We start from the raw sequence: 15,928 nt of genomic DNA, 5'->3' as shown, positions 1-15,928 counted from the left end.
AAATTTATCTTTGAGTATTTTACCTCTCTGTGCCTCAGTTTCCTCATCTTTAAAAAGAGACAGTTGGATTTAAGCATTTCTAATTTTTTTTCTCCTGATCCTAAATAATTGATCTTAGAAGTCTATGAATACAGAACATCATGGTATTAAAGGAAAGAACACTGAATGGGACCAAAGTCCAACATTGGAATCTGAACTTGGATAAGCTTATCCCTGGGATCTCCCTAGCCCTCAAATTTTCCATTCTCTGAGACAAATGAAACCAGATAAAAATGACTTTGGAAGCCCCTTCTAAGTCCAGATCTGGCCCCAGATATAGGACTCTCAGTCCAGCGCAGGCCCCCATTTTGTTGATATGACTTCCACTAAGAAGATAGAGGAGAATCAGTGGGGAAAGCTGGGCATGGGGCTCAGATCATCTTTCCTTCCCCCTACTCTCCCCCTTCTCTATCCTGCTCTCCTGCTGACCTTCTGAAGGCTATGAATGGCATTCTTTAAAGGCAGCATGCTCCATCAAGGCAACAACTGACATTTGTTATGAATGGCAGTCTCTCCTGCTACAATACCACAACCTCTGTTGGTTCACCAGTCCCTGAGCCTAATATGAGATCGATGCCTCTCCATTTGTGTCACATTTGATGCCCATACCTGAAGCCAGATTACTCCCTGTAGGTTAATGAGCCTGGCCCCAACTCATTAGAGTTGAGCTCTGCCTGCAGTTCACTGTACCTGCCCCTCAGAAGGGAAGACTTCTGTCTCACCAAGAGCTTACAAAATGTAATTTTCCCCCTATTTGTCCCTTCCTTTCTCATGCACAGCCTTATGTGAAGGTTGCTTTCTCCCTGTCTGGTAGTAGCTCTGGCCAAATGCTAATTAACTGTTAAAAATGTCCTCCTCAACACACAAAGGCTGTTCCATACCACTAACAAGCAGTGGCAAGTTTTCAGTAGCTTTTCAAAATGGGTAGGTATGGAAGACTAAAACCCCACCTGGTATTTCAAATCAAGTATCTTCCCAGGAGTCCCAATCCAGCCTTCTGAACCATATTCACCAATTTTATTATGTGGGCATGTACCTAAGATGGTAAATAATGAAATTATTATGCAAAAGAAAGAGACAGTTTGAAGATGAGAGAACCAAGAACCTCACATCACAGAACTCATCAGGGTAGACTTGAACAAGCTGGTTAAGTATTTGTTATGAAGAGTAAGGGCAGTCTTTTTTTCAGGTATAAGATGGACTCATTGAACTCTGAGGTCTGAACGTAGTGTTCTACACACAGCAGTTGCTCAATTAAAATATTCTATTTGCTGTTTTTTCTGACTCTTGAGTGGTTGTGAATCTGAGACCTGGTTTGGAACCCCACCTGTGTCAATGACTCACTGTGTGACCTGTGGTCAATTCACAGCAATGCCCTGGGCCTCAATTTTGTCATTTGTCAAATAAAAAGAACAATATCTGTGTCACATACTTCATAGATTTCTTCTGATGCTCAAATGAGATAATGTAATCATTAGCCAAAGCCTTTTGTTACAATAAAGTGTTAGTCCACCAGGTGATATGAATAAGAATCTGTAAAGAAAATTTCAGAGATATCAGAAGATTTATTGCTAGGAGGGACCTTAGAGATCATGTCATCCGGCTCTCTCATTTTACAGATGAAGAAACTGAGTCACAGACTAGAGATGTGACTTGCCTAAAGTCCCTCATATAGGTAATAAGTAAGGTAGGCAGAATTTGAACTCAGGTTCTCTCACTCTCCATCCAGGGTTCCATTCACTATGCCCAAAGTCTCCAAGTGGATTTTTTTTCTGTTTAAGGAAGAACTATAGATAGGAACTAGATCTGTGCCTTCTGGAATTCCCTCTACCCATGCCCTGTCTCTTGCACTTAAAGTCTCTAAAGAGTTACCTGGGGACACTAAGAGGTGAAATGCCCAGCTCACATAATCAGTACATTATGTCAAAGGTGGGACTTGAAGCCATATCTTCCTGACTTTGAGACTAGTTTTCTATCCACTAAACAATACTCTTTTAAAAATAATAATGTGAAATTAGGTATAAGTCTGATTCATGTGTATGTTTCTTTTTCACTGAGATTTAGACTCACTGTTCCCAATCCTAAATACAAACATATATTTTTCCCCAGAGTATTTACCTTAGACACTGCCCTAAGCTAGCATTTAGAGAATCTATCAATGCATGTAAGACCCCAGAGCATTCCATAGCTTAAGTGATTTGGGAGTTATCATATCAGACAAGTGTCAGAGAGGCACAATCATTTTACATACATGCACACACACACACACACGCACACACACACACACACCCGAAGGGTCATATAAATGAGAACTGTTATACTCCTTGTTCACCTGTCTGGTCACCCAAAGGAAATGTTTTGTACTAGCATAAATAATGCTAGAAAAAATCCCTAAGATATGTTATGTTTACTTTTTTTAAAATTTCTTTAATGGTTTTCCTTCCTTTCTCATGGTTTTTTTTCTTTCCCCTTAGTTCTAATTTCTTATTCACAATGTGACTAATATGTTAATATGTTATGTAAATATGTCTTCACCAGAAAATGGGCTACTAGGCAATTCATGTTGCTTGAAGAGTCCAGCTTTTGTATTAGTGAAGAGTGTCTGTAGTAATGGAATCACATATTAAGGTCATATTATTGTAGTCCTGGAAACGCATAATGAACAAAAGACCTCAATTACCATTTGAGTACATCTTCTCAACCCCAATCCTGCTGGCCCATGTCTGATGGAACAATGGTCAACCAACTCCAGAGTATGGTGAGGGCATTGCCATCTAGGGATTACTGAAGGAACTGGGCATTTTTGCCTAGAGAAGAACAGACTTGGGGAAGGATATGATTGTTACTTTCAAGTATCTGAGAGTTTGTTGTGAGAAAAGGAATTAAGCTTTCTGGAAGACATGGCAGTAAGTATTAAGTGGAAGCTACCATACAGAAGAATAAACAGTTTTAAGAAAAACTCCTTAACTTACTCTCCAAAAGTGCTTCCCTGCTCTTGGTCCATAAAAGAAAATTTTTAAAAGTGAATATAGTATACATTAGGGATTTTTTTCTACCATTATTTACTCTAGTCAAATACTGCCTTTGGGAGACTAGACAGGTGAACAAGGAGAGTAACAGTTCTCATTTCTATGACCCTTTAGAGTTTCCTTAAGATGGCTGTTTGTGTGTGTGTGTGTGTGTGTGTGTGTGTGTGTGTGTTTTAAATGATTGTGCCAGGTTTATTAGTCTACCTCCCTGACACTTGTCTGACACAATGTCTCCCAAATCGCTTAAGCAATGGAATGCTCTGGGGTCTTTAAATGCATTGATAGATTCTCTAAATTTATAGCTTAGAGCAGTGCCTAAGGTAATACTTTGGGGAAAAAATTTGTATGTATGTAGGCCTGGGAATGGTGAAAAAGAAAGTGAGAACATGAATCAGACTTATACCTAATTTCACATTATGGTTTTAAAGAAAGTGTGTGGTTTAATGGATAGAAAACTGGCCTCAGAGTCAGGAAGATGTGGCCTCAAGTCCTACCTCTGACATAATGTACTGGTTATGTGATCTGGGCATTTCTCCTCTTAGGGTCCCCAGGGAACTCTCTAGAGAGTTGGGTGATTACTTTTTGAGGATGATGTGAAGGGAATTCCTGCTCTAGCATGAACTGAACTAGATACCTCCTAAGAGCCCTTCCAGCACCTGAATTCTGTACCAATTTAATAGAAAGATCTCAGTGAAACACCTGGGGCAGCCTTCTCTTTAAGGGTCACTTGAGTCCAGCATGCAGGTGCCAACCTTATAGGATATTCTGTTGGGGAAAGGAAGGGGTTAAGGAGGAAGGGAGACATTCAGCAACACACTAACATTTCATAACCAGTTTCTTTCACCTCAGAGTCACCTGCCAGAGCAGCAGTTTAGGGCTTTAAGGTTTCCCCTCCAAATGATGACAGTTGTGGCACAAACAACAAGAATGAGAAACATGGTCTGGAATGGCATGACTTTGGATCTGGTGGAAAGAATGTTTGATATAGAGGCAGGAAGACTTGTTGTTGAAGCAAAACTGAACATAGTATGTTCCCTCCCTAATAGGATTTAACCCATAGCTCTCCCTTTTTTTGTTTCCAGCTTTGATCTGGTGACAAATGGCGGGATCTCCATCATCCTGAGGTTTGAGCGAGCCCCGTTCATCACTCAAGAGCACACGCTCTGGCTCCCATGGGACCGCTTCTTCGTCATGGAGACCATCATCATGCGGCATGAAGAGAATGAGATCCCAAGCTGTGATCTCAGCAACTTTGCCCGCCCCAATCCCATTGTCTCTCCTTCCCCCCTAACAGCTTTTGCAAGTTCCTGTGCAGAGAAAGGTCCTATTGTTCCTGAAATTCAGGTATGAAGTCAGGGTGCATGAGGTAAGAGAAGGGGGTTAGGACCAGAGATTCAAGGCAACTCAATTCAACAAATGTCTATTAAATGCTCATGATACTGTGCTAGATACTGAGGTTACATTTTTTAAAAAAAAACAAGTTTAAAAAGAATGACCTCCTTGTAGCAATGCTGGATAGCTATGATGTCTATTCAAAAAAACGCAGAGTAACTGGTGGTAAGGGAAAGGGAAAAGTTTCTGAGGTAGACCATCATATAATGAGGAAGTGGAGAACATTTTCAGTAGAGAACACAAGCAAGGCAATAATAGTTCCAGAGATGAGCCCTTGAAAGAAGATAAGAATTCTAAAGAGCAGAAATGAGGAATAATTTCAATAAAGAAATTAGGGAAGTGCAAGAGGTGGAAGATGGTATTTCAGGGTCTGACAACAATTAGTTGTACTCTAGATTGGCTAGAATATGGAGGATATGATGGGAAGTTGTATAAAATAAGGCTGGAAAGATTGGAGAAAAGATTGTGGAGAGCCTTGAGTGCTAGGCTAAGGAGAGTATATTTTAATCCTAAAAACAATAGGGACCCATTCAAAGGTTTTGAGAAGGGCAGTGTCATGGTCAGTTATGCTGAAGGAAGAAAGTTAGGGAGAAAGAAAGGGAAAGAAGGAAGATAAATTTCAGTGACTACATGGTGCCATGCCCTGGAGATATAAACACATGCAAAAGGAAAAATTGTACCTGACCTCAAGGAACTTGAACACTGAAGGGAATTTAAAAGGGAGTGGGAGATGATGTACTGGAACATGGGTTTGAAGTTCAAAAGTCAAAAACAAGGTCTCAGGGGGCAGCTAGGTGGCATAGTGGATAAAGCACCGGCCTTGGAGTCAGCAGTACCTGGGTTCAAATCTGGTCTCACACACTTAATAATTACCTAGCTGTGTGGCCTTGGGCAAGCTACTTAACCCCATTTGCCTTGCAAAAATATCTTAAAAAAAAACAAGGTCTCTCTATCCTTTTTTTTTTAAAGTATAGTGGTTTGGGGGTTATACAGGTGGGAAAGATAAGATGACCATACTAGATGATGATGAGCATCATCAATCAGACTGGGTGAATTATAGCATCAGATTTAATCATAATTTTATCATGTGGAGAGGCCACAGAAAACACCTGTGGCTATTCTAGATTTAAGCTATAAAATGGAAGGACATGAGGATCATAGTATCATAAAAATATTAGATGGTGAATTCAGAGGTTATCTACTCTAGTCGCTCATTTTCATAGACTCATTGAATAGGAGATCTGGTAAAGACCTAGAATATTAAATCATAGGATACCAGGAATGAAAAGTAGTTAAGCATATAATATATTTAGACAAAAACAAAATATTAAGAGCCAGAAAGGATTACATAATGATAAATTATAGATATAAAGTTGGAAGAGACCTTGGTCATCTGCATCATCTACTTGGTCATAGTGGCCATCTGGTCCAACCTAGAGAGATTATCCCAAGGTTACACAAAAGATCTTTGAGATTATCTACCACTATCCTCATTTTCATAGGAAGTAAGTGACCAACTAAACCAACCATCATATTTTCAATTTGTTGTGGCCATAAAAAGGGTCATCCACCCTGGCCTGCTTTTTCTCACAGAATCTAAGTGTTTTAGTGTTAGAAGGTGTCTCAGTAACCCTCTATTCCAACATATGCCCCAAAAGAATCTCCAGTCCAACACACTTTTCTTCTTCAAGACTTCCAAAGGATGGGAACTTCTCACCTCTCCTGGTAGCTTGTTCCAGTTAGGTACAATTCTAATTATGACGCTTTTGCCCAATCAAACCTAAATTTGTTTCTTTGTTATTTCTACCTAAAACTTCTAGTTCTGCCCTCAGGAGACAAACAGAACACATGTCATCCTTCCTTCACAAAATAGTCTTTCAAATACTTGAACATAGCCACCATGTTTCCCTTGAGTCTTTTCTTCTCCAAAACAAATACACCTCTCCCCAGAGTTCCTGCAGCTGATACTTGTCTGGCTTGGATTCCAGCTTTTACATCATCCTGGCTGCTCACCTTTGCATGCCCTTCTTCTTACCAGTGTGGTGTCCAAAACCGAACAAAGCACCAAAATAGAGCACAGAGGGACGTTTTACTCTTAACACCTTTACCATCCCGTGAAGTCCAAGATTACACCAACTTTTGTCTACCACATGATATCGCCAACTTACATGGAGCTTTCAAATCACATTTTTCTAAATGACCTTCTGGTACCCCTAGAGTTCATGTGACATTTACTGGGTCAACCTAACCATTGCTTTAAGGATTCTCTCACATCAAAGAATCACAGAATCTTAGAAGTTAGAGGATTTTGAGAATGGAACAAAAAGGAGCAGCTAAGGGGCAGCTAGGTGGCACAGTGGATAAAGCACTGGCCCTGGAATCAGCAGTATCAGGAATACCTGGGTTCAAATCAGGTCTCAGACAGCTAATAATTACCTAGTTGTGTGGCCTTGGGCAAGTCACTTAGCCCTGTTTGCCTTGCAAAAACCTTAAAAAATAAAAGGAGTAGCTAAGTGACAATGGATAGAACATTGAGCCTGGGGTCAGGAAGACCTGAGTTCAAATGTGACCTCAGACACTTACAATTTTTGTGACCCTGAGCAAGTCACTTAATATGGTTTGCCTCAATTTCCTCATTTGTAAAATGAACTAGAAAGGAAAGTGGTAAACCACTCTAAAACACTCAATGGGACTTTTCTGAAATGATTGAACACAAAATCTGTAAGTATATAAACATGGACACAAAATATTTGTTCCCTTGAGAGTAGGAAATAGTATTAAACACCGCAGGTAGTAGTGGAACTTGTGCTCACAAAGTCCTTGGCTCAAAAACCATCTCAGGCAAGTGATCTCAGGCCAGTCATTTAACCTTTTCTAGCTTCCATTTTCTCATCTGCAAAATATATAGAGCCTTTAGTAAACTCTTCCTGTAAATCAAGCTCTGGGGGTAAAAAGACAAACCCATTAGCAGTCCAAATCCTCAAGAAGCTTACTTTCCAGTAAAGGAAAACAATACATATCAGGGGACTAGAAAGAAAGGAGGGGGGACGATAGAGGTAAAAGGTTAGGATGGCAGTGTAGCAGGTGGAAGGAGGAGGAGGAGGAGGAGGAGGAGGAGGATTTTCCTAAGAGTAGGGGCATGAATGATCTTTCCTAAAAATGGAAGCCCAGGGAAGGAATCACTAATGAGGAGGAAACCCAGATGGAGATTTCTCAGGGGATCAATACAATAAAATGAAAGGGTTGGTCTCACTGACCTCTGAGATAACTTCTAGCTCTAACTCTACAATGCCATAATCCTCCAATTCCAAAGAGCCTCTTACTGCCCTGTGCTCACAGATGGCACCTGAATAGCTGACATGAGCTACCACCATAAGATGCTTGCTCTACCCCTTTTTCCCAGTGCAATCTGAGAAAATAGAGCCTGATGCTGAAATAACACCCAAGGGAGTGTTGTATGAGGAGGAAATGCCTGATTCTGTCTTAAGTAGTGGTAGTAAATACCTGAAGAAAGTCAGAAGTGGAGGAAGGGAACCAATGGGTCCAAATTATAGGCAGGCACATGGAAGGTGAGTTTAAGGAAGAATAATCTGAGCTTTTTGAAAACAGAATAGAGAAGGAAATAGGCATTTATATATTGTCTACTCTCTCCCACATATCATGCTTAGCACTTGACAAATATTATCTCATTTGATCCTCACAACAATCCTGAAAGATAGGTGCTATTTTTACTATCCTCATTTCACAAATGAAAACATTAAGGCAGACAGAGAATAAGTAACCTGCCCAGGGACTCACAGGTAGTAAGGGGGTTGAGATCACCTAGCTAGTAAGTATCAGAGTTGAACTCAGGTCTTCCTTACTCCAGGTCCTCCACTATCCACTGGGTCATTGGGCTTTTCATGAGATAATCCCAAAAGTAGGAGTTGTGGGAAGGTGAGAACTCAGTTCAATTTATTAAACACCTACTGTGTGAGTGTGCCAAAGATTGTAGTAGGTTCTGGAGATACAAAGGCAGAACTGAGAACAATCCGGCCATCAAAAAGCTTATATCCTACTGTGAGGAAGCAGGAATGAACACAAATATGTAAATACTCAATGATCCTGGTGAAGGAGTGCCAACAGTTAGGGAAATATGGAAAGGTCTCCTATTACAAAGGGCACTTGAGTTCAGCTGAGCCTTGAATCAAGCCAGGGACTCTAAAAGGTGGCAGTGAAGCAAGAGTGCACCTAGGCAGGAGGCTAAGAGAGAAGCAGCTGATGCAGAGTTACAAATACTGGAGAATGTCATTTGTGGGAGAAGAGGAAGTAAGCTGGTTTGGCTGGGACATAGAATGCATTATGCATCAGGGAGAGTTATGAGAAATGAAAGACTGCAAACCATGTCCTACAAGAATTACTCAGAGGAACTGGAGATGATTTGCCTTTGAAAGAAGACTTAGAGAAAGACATGATCACTGTCTTCAAATATTTGAAGCATTTGTCACATGGAAAGCATACTTATTCCGCCTGGCATCAGAGGCCAGAATCTATGCCAAGTCTCTTCTCAGCTAAGCAGGAGGAGGAAACTCCTCAGGAGGAGAATGGCCAAAAATGAAACAGAATACCTCAGGGAACAATGAGCTCTCTGTTGCCAGAGGTCCCAGGAATCTGAGGAAATAGAAATCTTAAAAATCATCCAGTCCAACATACTCTTTTTTTTTTTTAAGAAAAGAAGGCTCAGGTTAAAAAAGATGGGACTTGAAAAAAAATGAAAATAAAAAAATTTTTAAAGACAGAGATGTGACTTCTGAGATGATGCAGGCAGTACATTGGGTTTCACACCCAAATCCTCTGACTCCTAATTCAAAGTCCTATTCCCCATAATCTGTTGCTTCTCAAGCAGAGAAAGCATTTCTGTGCCTGCTCAGGTGGCGTTAAATAGAATACCTTTGAAGTTCTGTAATTTAAGGACTTCTCCCTGATCCCACCCTGAGCATTCCCAAGGCTTCAGAAAAGGAATAAGAACTTCTTCCTCAAAGGAAGTTTGGAAATTCCTCAATAAACTCAAGAGATAGCATCAGTGCCCAGCAGAGGAGGAAAGGAAGATTCTCCATGAGGAAACATATGCTATAAAGTTTCTCCCAGTCTATAAGAAAAAGATATGGGGTTTCAATGGACTACAAGATCAGGGTAGGTCAAAAGTCTCCCATAATTGCACAAATCAGCTCATTCACAAACTAAGGCTACATTAAGAGAGGCACAAAAAGGGAAGTGAATATACCACTGTCTACTGTTCTGCTCAGACCACACCTGAATATTGTGATCAGTCTGGAAGCCATATATTAGGAATACTTTGAACTAGTCCAGGACCAGAGGAAGGGAACCAGAATGCCATAGGATTTGGGGTACAGAATTTTCCAAGAGAGAGAAGAAATAGACTCAAAACACTTCTTAGTTTAATCTTCATTATTAACATTTTCTCCCACTATTTTCTTAAGTCTAGACAATCAGTAAAACAATGAATCAGGCCCTGATATAAAGCATTTGCCAATTTCAGAGGTATAAACCCTCATAATGAAAATTTAACAGTTGGCTCTTGAAAGCCAAAAGGAACTGATTTCAGTATATCCCTGGGACCATGCTAGGTATACTGGAGATATTGGTCCTAAATACTTAAGGGGAACATAAGTTTCTTCAATTATTTGAAGGATTTATCATTTGAAATAAATGAACCAAATTCATTTTCTTTGACCCTGGATGGGAAGAGCTGAGAGTCATGGACAAAATTTTTATAACTTTTATCCTAACTCTAATTTTCTGTTATTGTGGAAATTTTCTATTAGAAAATTTAAAATGTGTTCTGGAAATTGTATGGGAAGTAGGAATTTCCTCCCCCCCCCCCAAGTAGGTAGCTTTGAAGGGAAATAATTGTAATAGATTCCATTTAATTCAATACAACAAACATGTACTAAGAGGTCTTCAAATAGGACTTCCTCCCAAATTAGAACTATCCCAAAGTAGAGTCACCTGCCTTGGGAAATAGCAGGTATTCTAACATTAGTAGTCTCAGCTAAAGGCAGCCTACCATGATGTAGTGAGGAGAATTCTGAACTTCTATCAAGAAGTCCTGGTTTAAATCTTGCCTGAGAGCCTCACTACCATGGACAGAACTCCATCTAAACAAATGTGCTAAGAATCACCGTAACATCTACTTCTCAGGGCTGTTACAAAATCAAAATGATATAAAGTAATTTACAAATTTTAATTTGTTTAATGCTGATGTAAATTAGTATTACCCAGACTCTAATATTCTATTATAGTGAAAATTTTGTGATTCTCTACCTGAAAATTGAAAATCTGATCTGGAAATTGTATGGGAAATAGGAACTTCCTTCACCCAAGTTGGGAGGGAAATAATTGGAGCAAATTCCACATATTTCAATCCAATAAGCATGTATTAAGCAAGAAGCTTTGTGCTGGGAACTGGGGGAGGCTCAGAATTTAGTTAAGACATTTCCTGCCTTCTAAGGGAACCATGGAAATGGACCCCAAATCAAAATTCCTTCATCCAACTGAGACTTGTTGAATTTCTTCTTAGAGCACTCCTGCCCCTAATCTTGATTCTAATGGCAGGCACAGCAACCTGGGGGATGTGGAGAGTGGAGGAGCAAAAGCCTAACGAGAAATCTGCCTGCGTTCCTCTAACCTGCAGAATCAACCCCCTTGACAACATGCGTGTTAATGGATTGCCTGAGTTCACAGAGCGTTGCCTTTCTACATTTATGCGTGTCTATTTTCTGCCCCACTAAGCAAACACATTTCTCTGTATGTGCAGAGTTGCGTTGATCCAGATGACAGCGCCCAAGAGCAGAATGGAGCCATTTTGAAATCCATGGAGTTCCCCCCCACCCCCGTTCCAAGCTCCCTCCCATTTAGAATATTCAGCACGTATCCCCTTCTAGTCTGTGCTACCAGGTTGACCTTTCTTAGGAGATGGGAGTCAATAGAGACAGATCCTGCCAGGGAGCAGTAATTTGTTACCTAGGCCCGAATCTACTATTGCCAGCCTGTCTTTTCCCAGGGGTTGGAGCTTTCAGCTACATTAGGTTAAGAGAGCACACCCTCCTCCCCCCCACTGCCGCCCCCCTACAAAGCTAAGCAGCTGGTGGCTGTCTGAACCCCACTCTTAGCATCGCTTGTTGCTAGGCTCATAAAATATATTAAAATAAATTCTAGAGTTTTCCCAGTCCTATCATTTCTCACCCTTTGCAAGCACCAAGAGATGTAAATTGAAAAGGGTACATTAGAGAAAGTAAATATTTATGAGAGCAATGGGATGATGCTCTTCTGCGGTGATTCACCCAGCTGTCGAACCTCCGGCTGCTTGGAAGAGCTGGTACTTGGAAGGGTTGCTTTGACTTAAGTCCATTCATTCATTCATTCATTCAAAAATTCTTTATTAAGTTCCTACAGGATGTGAAGCCCAGTGTTGGGATCCTGAGCAGAGATATCATGTTGTTGTTTAGTCGGCTTCTTTGTGACTCCATTGAGGTTTTCTTGGCAGACACTGGAGTGGTTTGCCATTTCCTTCTCCAGCTCATTTTACAGATGAGCAAATTGAGGCAAAACAGGATTAAGTGACTTGCCCAGATTCACACAGTCAGGTTTCTTGACTACAGGCCAAGCACTTTATCCGCTGTGCCACTTAGCTGCCCAGAGACATCATGATGGGGTGGAAAAAGCAGAAAAATTAAGAGTGGGAAATGCCTGGGTTTGAATCTTGGTTCTGCTTTCTACCAACAGTAAAGTAACCATGGACAAATTGGAGCAGTGAGGTGGTATAATGAGTAGAGCAATGACCCTTGAGTCAAGAGGACCTGAGTTCAAATTTGGCCTCAGATACTTATTAGCTGTGTGACCCTGGGCAAGTCACTTAACCCTTTTTTGCCAAAAGAAAAAAAAGACCTGAATTTAAATCTAGCCCCAGATACTTACTAGCCTGAATAAGTCACTAAACCTCTTTACCTCAGTTTTCTTAGCTGCCATTTAAATAATAGCTATCATCATCATTATTCATTTCTCTAAGCATAAGTTTCCCCATCTTTGAAATGAGTATATTATCTGTTCACTACTTATCTCACAGGATTGTTCTTTGCTAAGTATTGATAAAACATGTAGTACAATAGAAAGCACAGCTCCTAACCTCAGAATTTAATAAGTTTATGTCTCACAGATTAGAATAAAATGATAGTCTTTCCCTCCAGCAGACTGTACATTATCACTCTACCAGGCTAATCATGTCCAAGGCAAGAATGGTGTCTTATTTCATCCTTCTATCACCCCCAGCACCAGACTATACACTGGTTGGTTTGGTTGGTTTGGTTTGAGAAGGAATGAATGAGTACATAAAAGAAGTAAAACATACTTTGAGACTAGATAGAGGAAAACATCGTATCTAGCTAGGGGATTCAGGTATGAAGCCATGGGTTTGAGCCAAACTTAAAAAAAGATAATTTGGTTATCAATAGAGTGGAAGGTGATCCAGACATAGCAAAAACATGGAGGCAGGAAATGAACATATAATTACAGATCTAGAACTAGAAGACCTGAGAGTTCATTTAGTGGAAGGATTTTTCTTATTTTTTGTGTCATAGGCTCCTCTAGCAGTCTGATAAAACCTAGGAACCATTTCTCAGTCATGTTTTAAATCATTGAAGGGCATGCTAAATTTCAGGTTGAGCTTAATAAAAATGAACTTGCAATATTTTTTTCCATCCAAGTTCACACACTTCCCCCTCCCTGAAATTTATCCCCAGATTCCATGAGGGTCCATAGATACTGGATTAAGAATCTAGGATTCTGATCTCATCTAGGCCAAACACTTCATTTTACCAAGAGGGAAACCAAGTTGCAGAGAGATTAAGTGATCTATGATACAATGAGTAGCAATACAGACAATTTGGCTGGAATATGGAATAATGGAAGGAAAAGCTGGAAAATGCTGGTGGATCCTTATTGTGAAGGTCCTTAAATACTGATGATCAGATCAGGTAGAATATGAAGGATGAGAATGAGCCATATTTTATTTTTGCTCTATTGGCTCTATGAATGTATCATTGTAATACTTGAAATCACTGAGCTTAAACTCAAATCTTTGGGAATTATCTGTCTCTCATGCCTAGCACAATACCCAGCCCATCTTAGCTGTTTAATAAATGTTTTTAACTTAGTGGAATTGAATGCAGGTGTAATTATGCTGTAAATACAAGGGAAAGATGGTTGCCAACCTTTCAATGTCTCCCTTGGCCCTACCATGAAGTTCACATTCCTTCCTAAGAAAGGAGCTCAGAGCAGCAAGCCGCCAAAATTTCAGTCACTTAAATACATGCTGGCAACCTCATATTAATTTAAAATTTCCATCTTGGAAGAACTGGTGGAAATCTTTTTTAAGGATTCCACATCCGTTGTATTTATTTTTACTAGTGTCTTGTTCAGAAAACACATTATAACCACACAGCTAGAATGCTACAAAATTTGGGCACCATATACCCATTAGTTTCAGCTTTCAGTGCTGTCACCTTGCCATCCTTGGCTGGATCAACTGGTGGACTGTCCACATTTCCATGACAGGCCTTGCCCCTCTCATTGGTTCTATAGGCTGTGCTCTGGGAGTTTTCATAGGATCTGGACTAACTTGGTTAATGACTCATATTCTGTTAACTCTGACTTTACATAGAATCAGATTATAGAAAACAACTAATTCCGTTCATTTTATAAATAAAAAACTGAAATTCAGAAGTTATACCAATAGGTTTAGGATCACTCAACAAATAAGTGTCAGACTCAGAACTTGAACCCATGTCCTATTATCCAAATCTACTGGTTATTTTTTACTAGACAAAGGAGATAACTTCTTCAGACCTCAGTTTCTTCATCTGTTAAAATGAGAAGGATGGAATAAATTTTTTCTGAAGTCACTGCCAGCTCAAGATTTGATTCTTTGCAATTTCCTGTGAAACACAGACACCTGAATAAAGCACTTTATAAGTGGCTGAAGAGGACCAACTATGCTTTAGTCCAGGCATCAACCTGAAGGAAGTAGCTTATTGGTGAATACAGTGGCCAGTCAAGAGATGTTCATCAAGAAAACAGAATGAAAGAAATGGGTAGCTTCTAAACTCTTCCTAAATTAGATTTTCAGTAAAGGGATATAGCAATATTTTTTAAATTAAACACTAACACAATCTATGCACATTTATTCCAAGGCATTAGGCTAAAACTTTGAGCATGGAGTCAAAAGACCAGGAGTTGAAATTTCTGCTCTGCTGATCACTTCATACCACTATCACAACCATAACCACTACTAGCACTACCACTATCTTTATTAACACTACTACTACTACTACTACTACTACTACTACTACTACTACTACCACCACCACCACCACCACCACTACCACTATTACTACTACTACTACTACTACTACTACTAAACTCCTTGAGGGCAGGGATTATCTTTTGTCTCTTTTTGTATCCCCACACTTAGCAAAGTTCTTGGCATACTGTAGGAGCTTAATAAATGTTTATTGAATTGAATTACTACTACTAATAATAATAACCACAACTTGGATGGAAAATAATAACCACGACATGTATATAGGGCATTAAGGTTCATCAAGTGCTTTAGGTCTGTTATATTATTTGATCAACAAAATAACCCTAGGATGTAGATGCTATTATTATACCCATCTTACAGATGAGAAAAATTGAGCTTAAGGGAGTTTTAATGCCTCTCCTGGGATCATAGGGCCTAATAAATTCTAAGGCATGATCTGAACTCAGTTCTTCCCAACTCCAAGGGTAACTATCCACTGTATCACCAAGCTGTCTCCAGTTGTGTTACTCTAGGCAAGTCACTAAATTTCTCTGAAAATTCTCTCAGTCTCCTCTTTGTAAAATAAGAGAGTTGAACTTGATGTCCTATAAGGTATTAAATCTTTGATCCTATGACTTAGATGATCATTAAGGTTTCTTCCTTGTTTCTTTGGGTTTCTCTGCTAGAAGCAAAGTCAGAGTATTTTGAGAAAGCGAGATGATATCCAAACCAAATAACCAGTCGTGCACTGCCCTAAGTGAGTGAGTTAATGTTCTTGTCAGTATGGTTTGCCATAGAGAGGTCTATATATTTTGATGGGATCCAAGGGTGGCAGTTGACCATTGATTTGTTACACTGAATTCTGGTACTATTCTACATAAGTGATATGATAGAAATACTACCATATTTTAGCTGTATATTAGTTAAGCTCTGATGACACAAAGTCTCTGCCTAAGAGACTTGTGTTTTATTGAAATTGTATTGAATGGGGCTTCAGTTACTTCATTGGAGACTGGTATTTTGCCTGGGCTGGGAGAAATGACCTCCTGAGGCTTCTTTCAGCTGGTTGATTCTATAGTATTACCTGTTTCTGGTCAGATACTTCTGAGCA

General features: G+C 39.8%; 1 protein-coding gene across 7 annotated transcripts in view; it reads left to right on the top strand.

Moving 5' to 3' along the window:
- The window catches only part of TENM4 (teneurin transmembrane protein 4), a 1,252,272-nt gene that overhangs the window by 1,155,546 nt on the left and 80,798 nt on the right, over positions 1 to 15,928 (top strand). For all 7 annotated transcript variants that reach the window (XM_074216997.1, XM_074217000.1, XM_074216995.1 and 4 more), the window contains one exon: positions 4,151 to 4,412. In XM_074216997.1, the coding sequence (XP_074073098.1) occupies positions 4,151 to 4,412 (262 nt within the window). The remainder of the gene's footprint in view (positions 1 to 4,150; positions 4,413 to 15,928) is intronic.

The sequence above is a fragment of the Macrotis lagotis genome, chromosome 1 (genome assembly GCF_037893015.1).
Source record: "Macrotis lagotis isolate mMagLag1 chromosome 1, bilby.v1.9.chrom.fasta, whole genome shotgun sequence".
Classification (NCBI taxonomy): Eukaryota; Metazoa; Chordata; class Mammalia; order Peramelemorphia; family Peramelidae; genus Macrotis; species Macrotis lagotis.
Note: the sequence above shows the minus strand (reverse complement) of the source record. Positions and strands in the feature narration are given on the sequence as shown.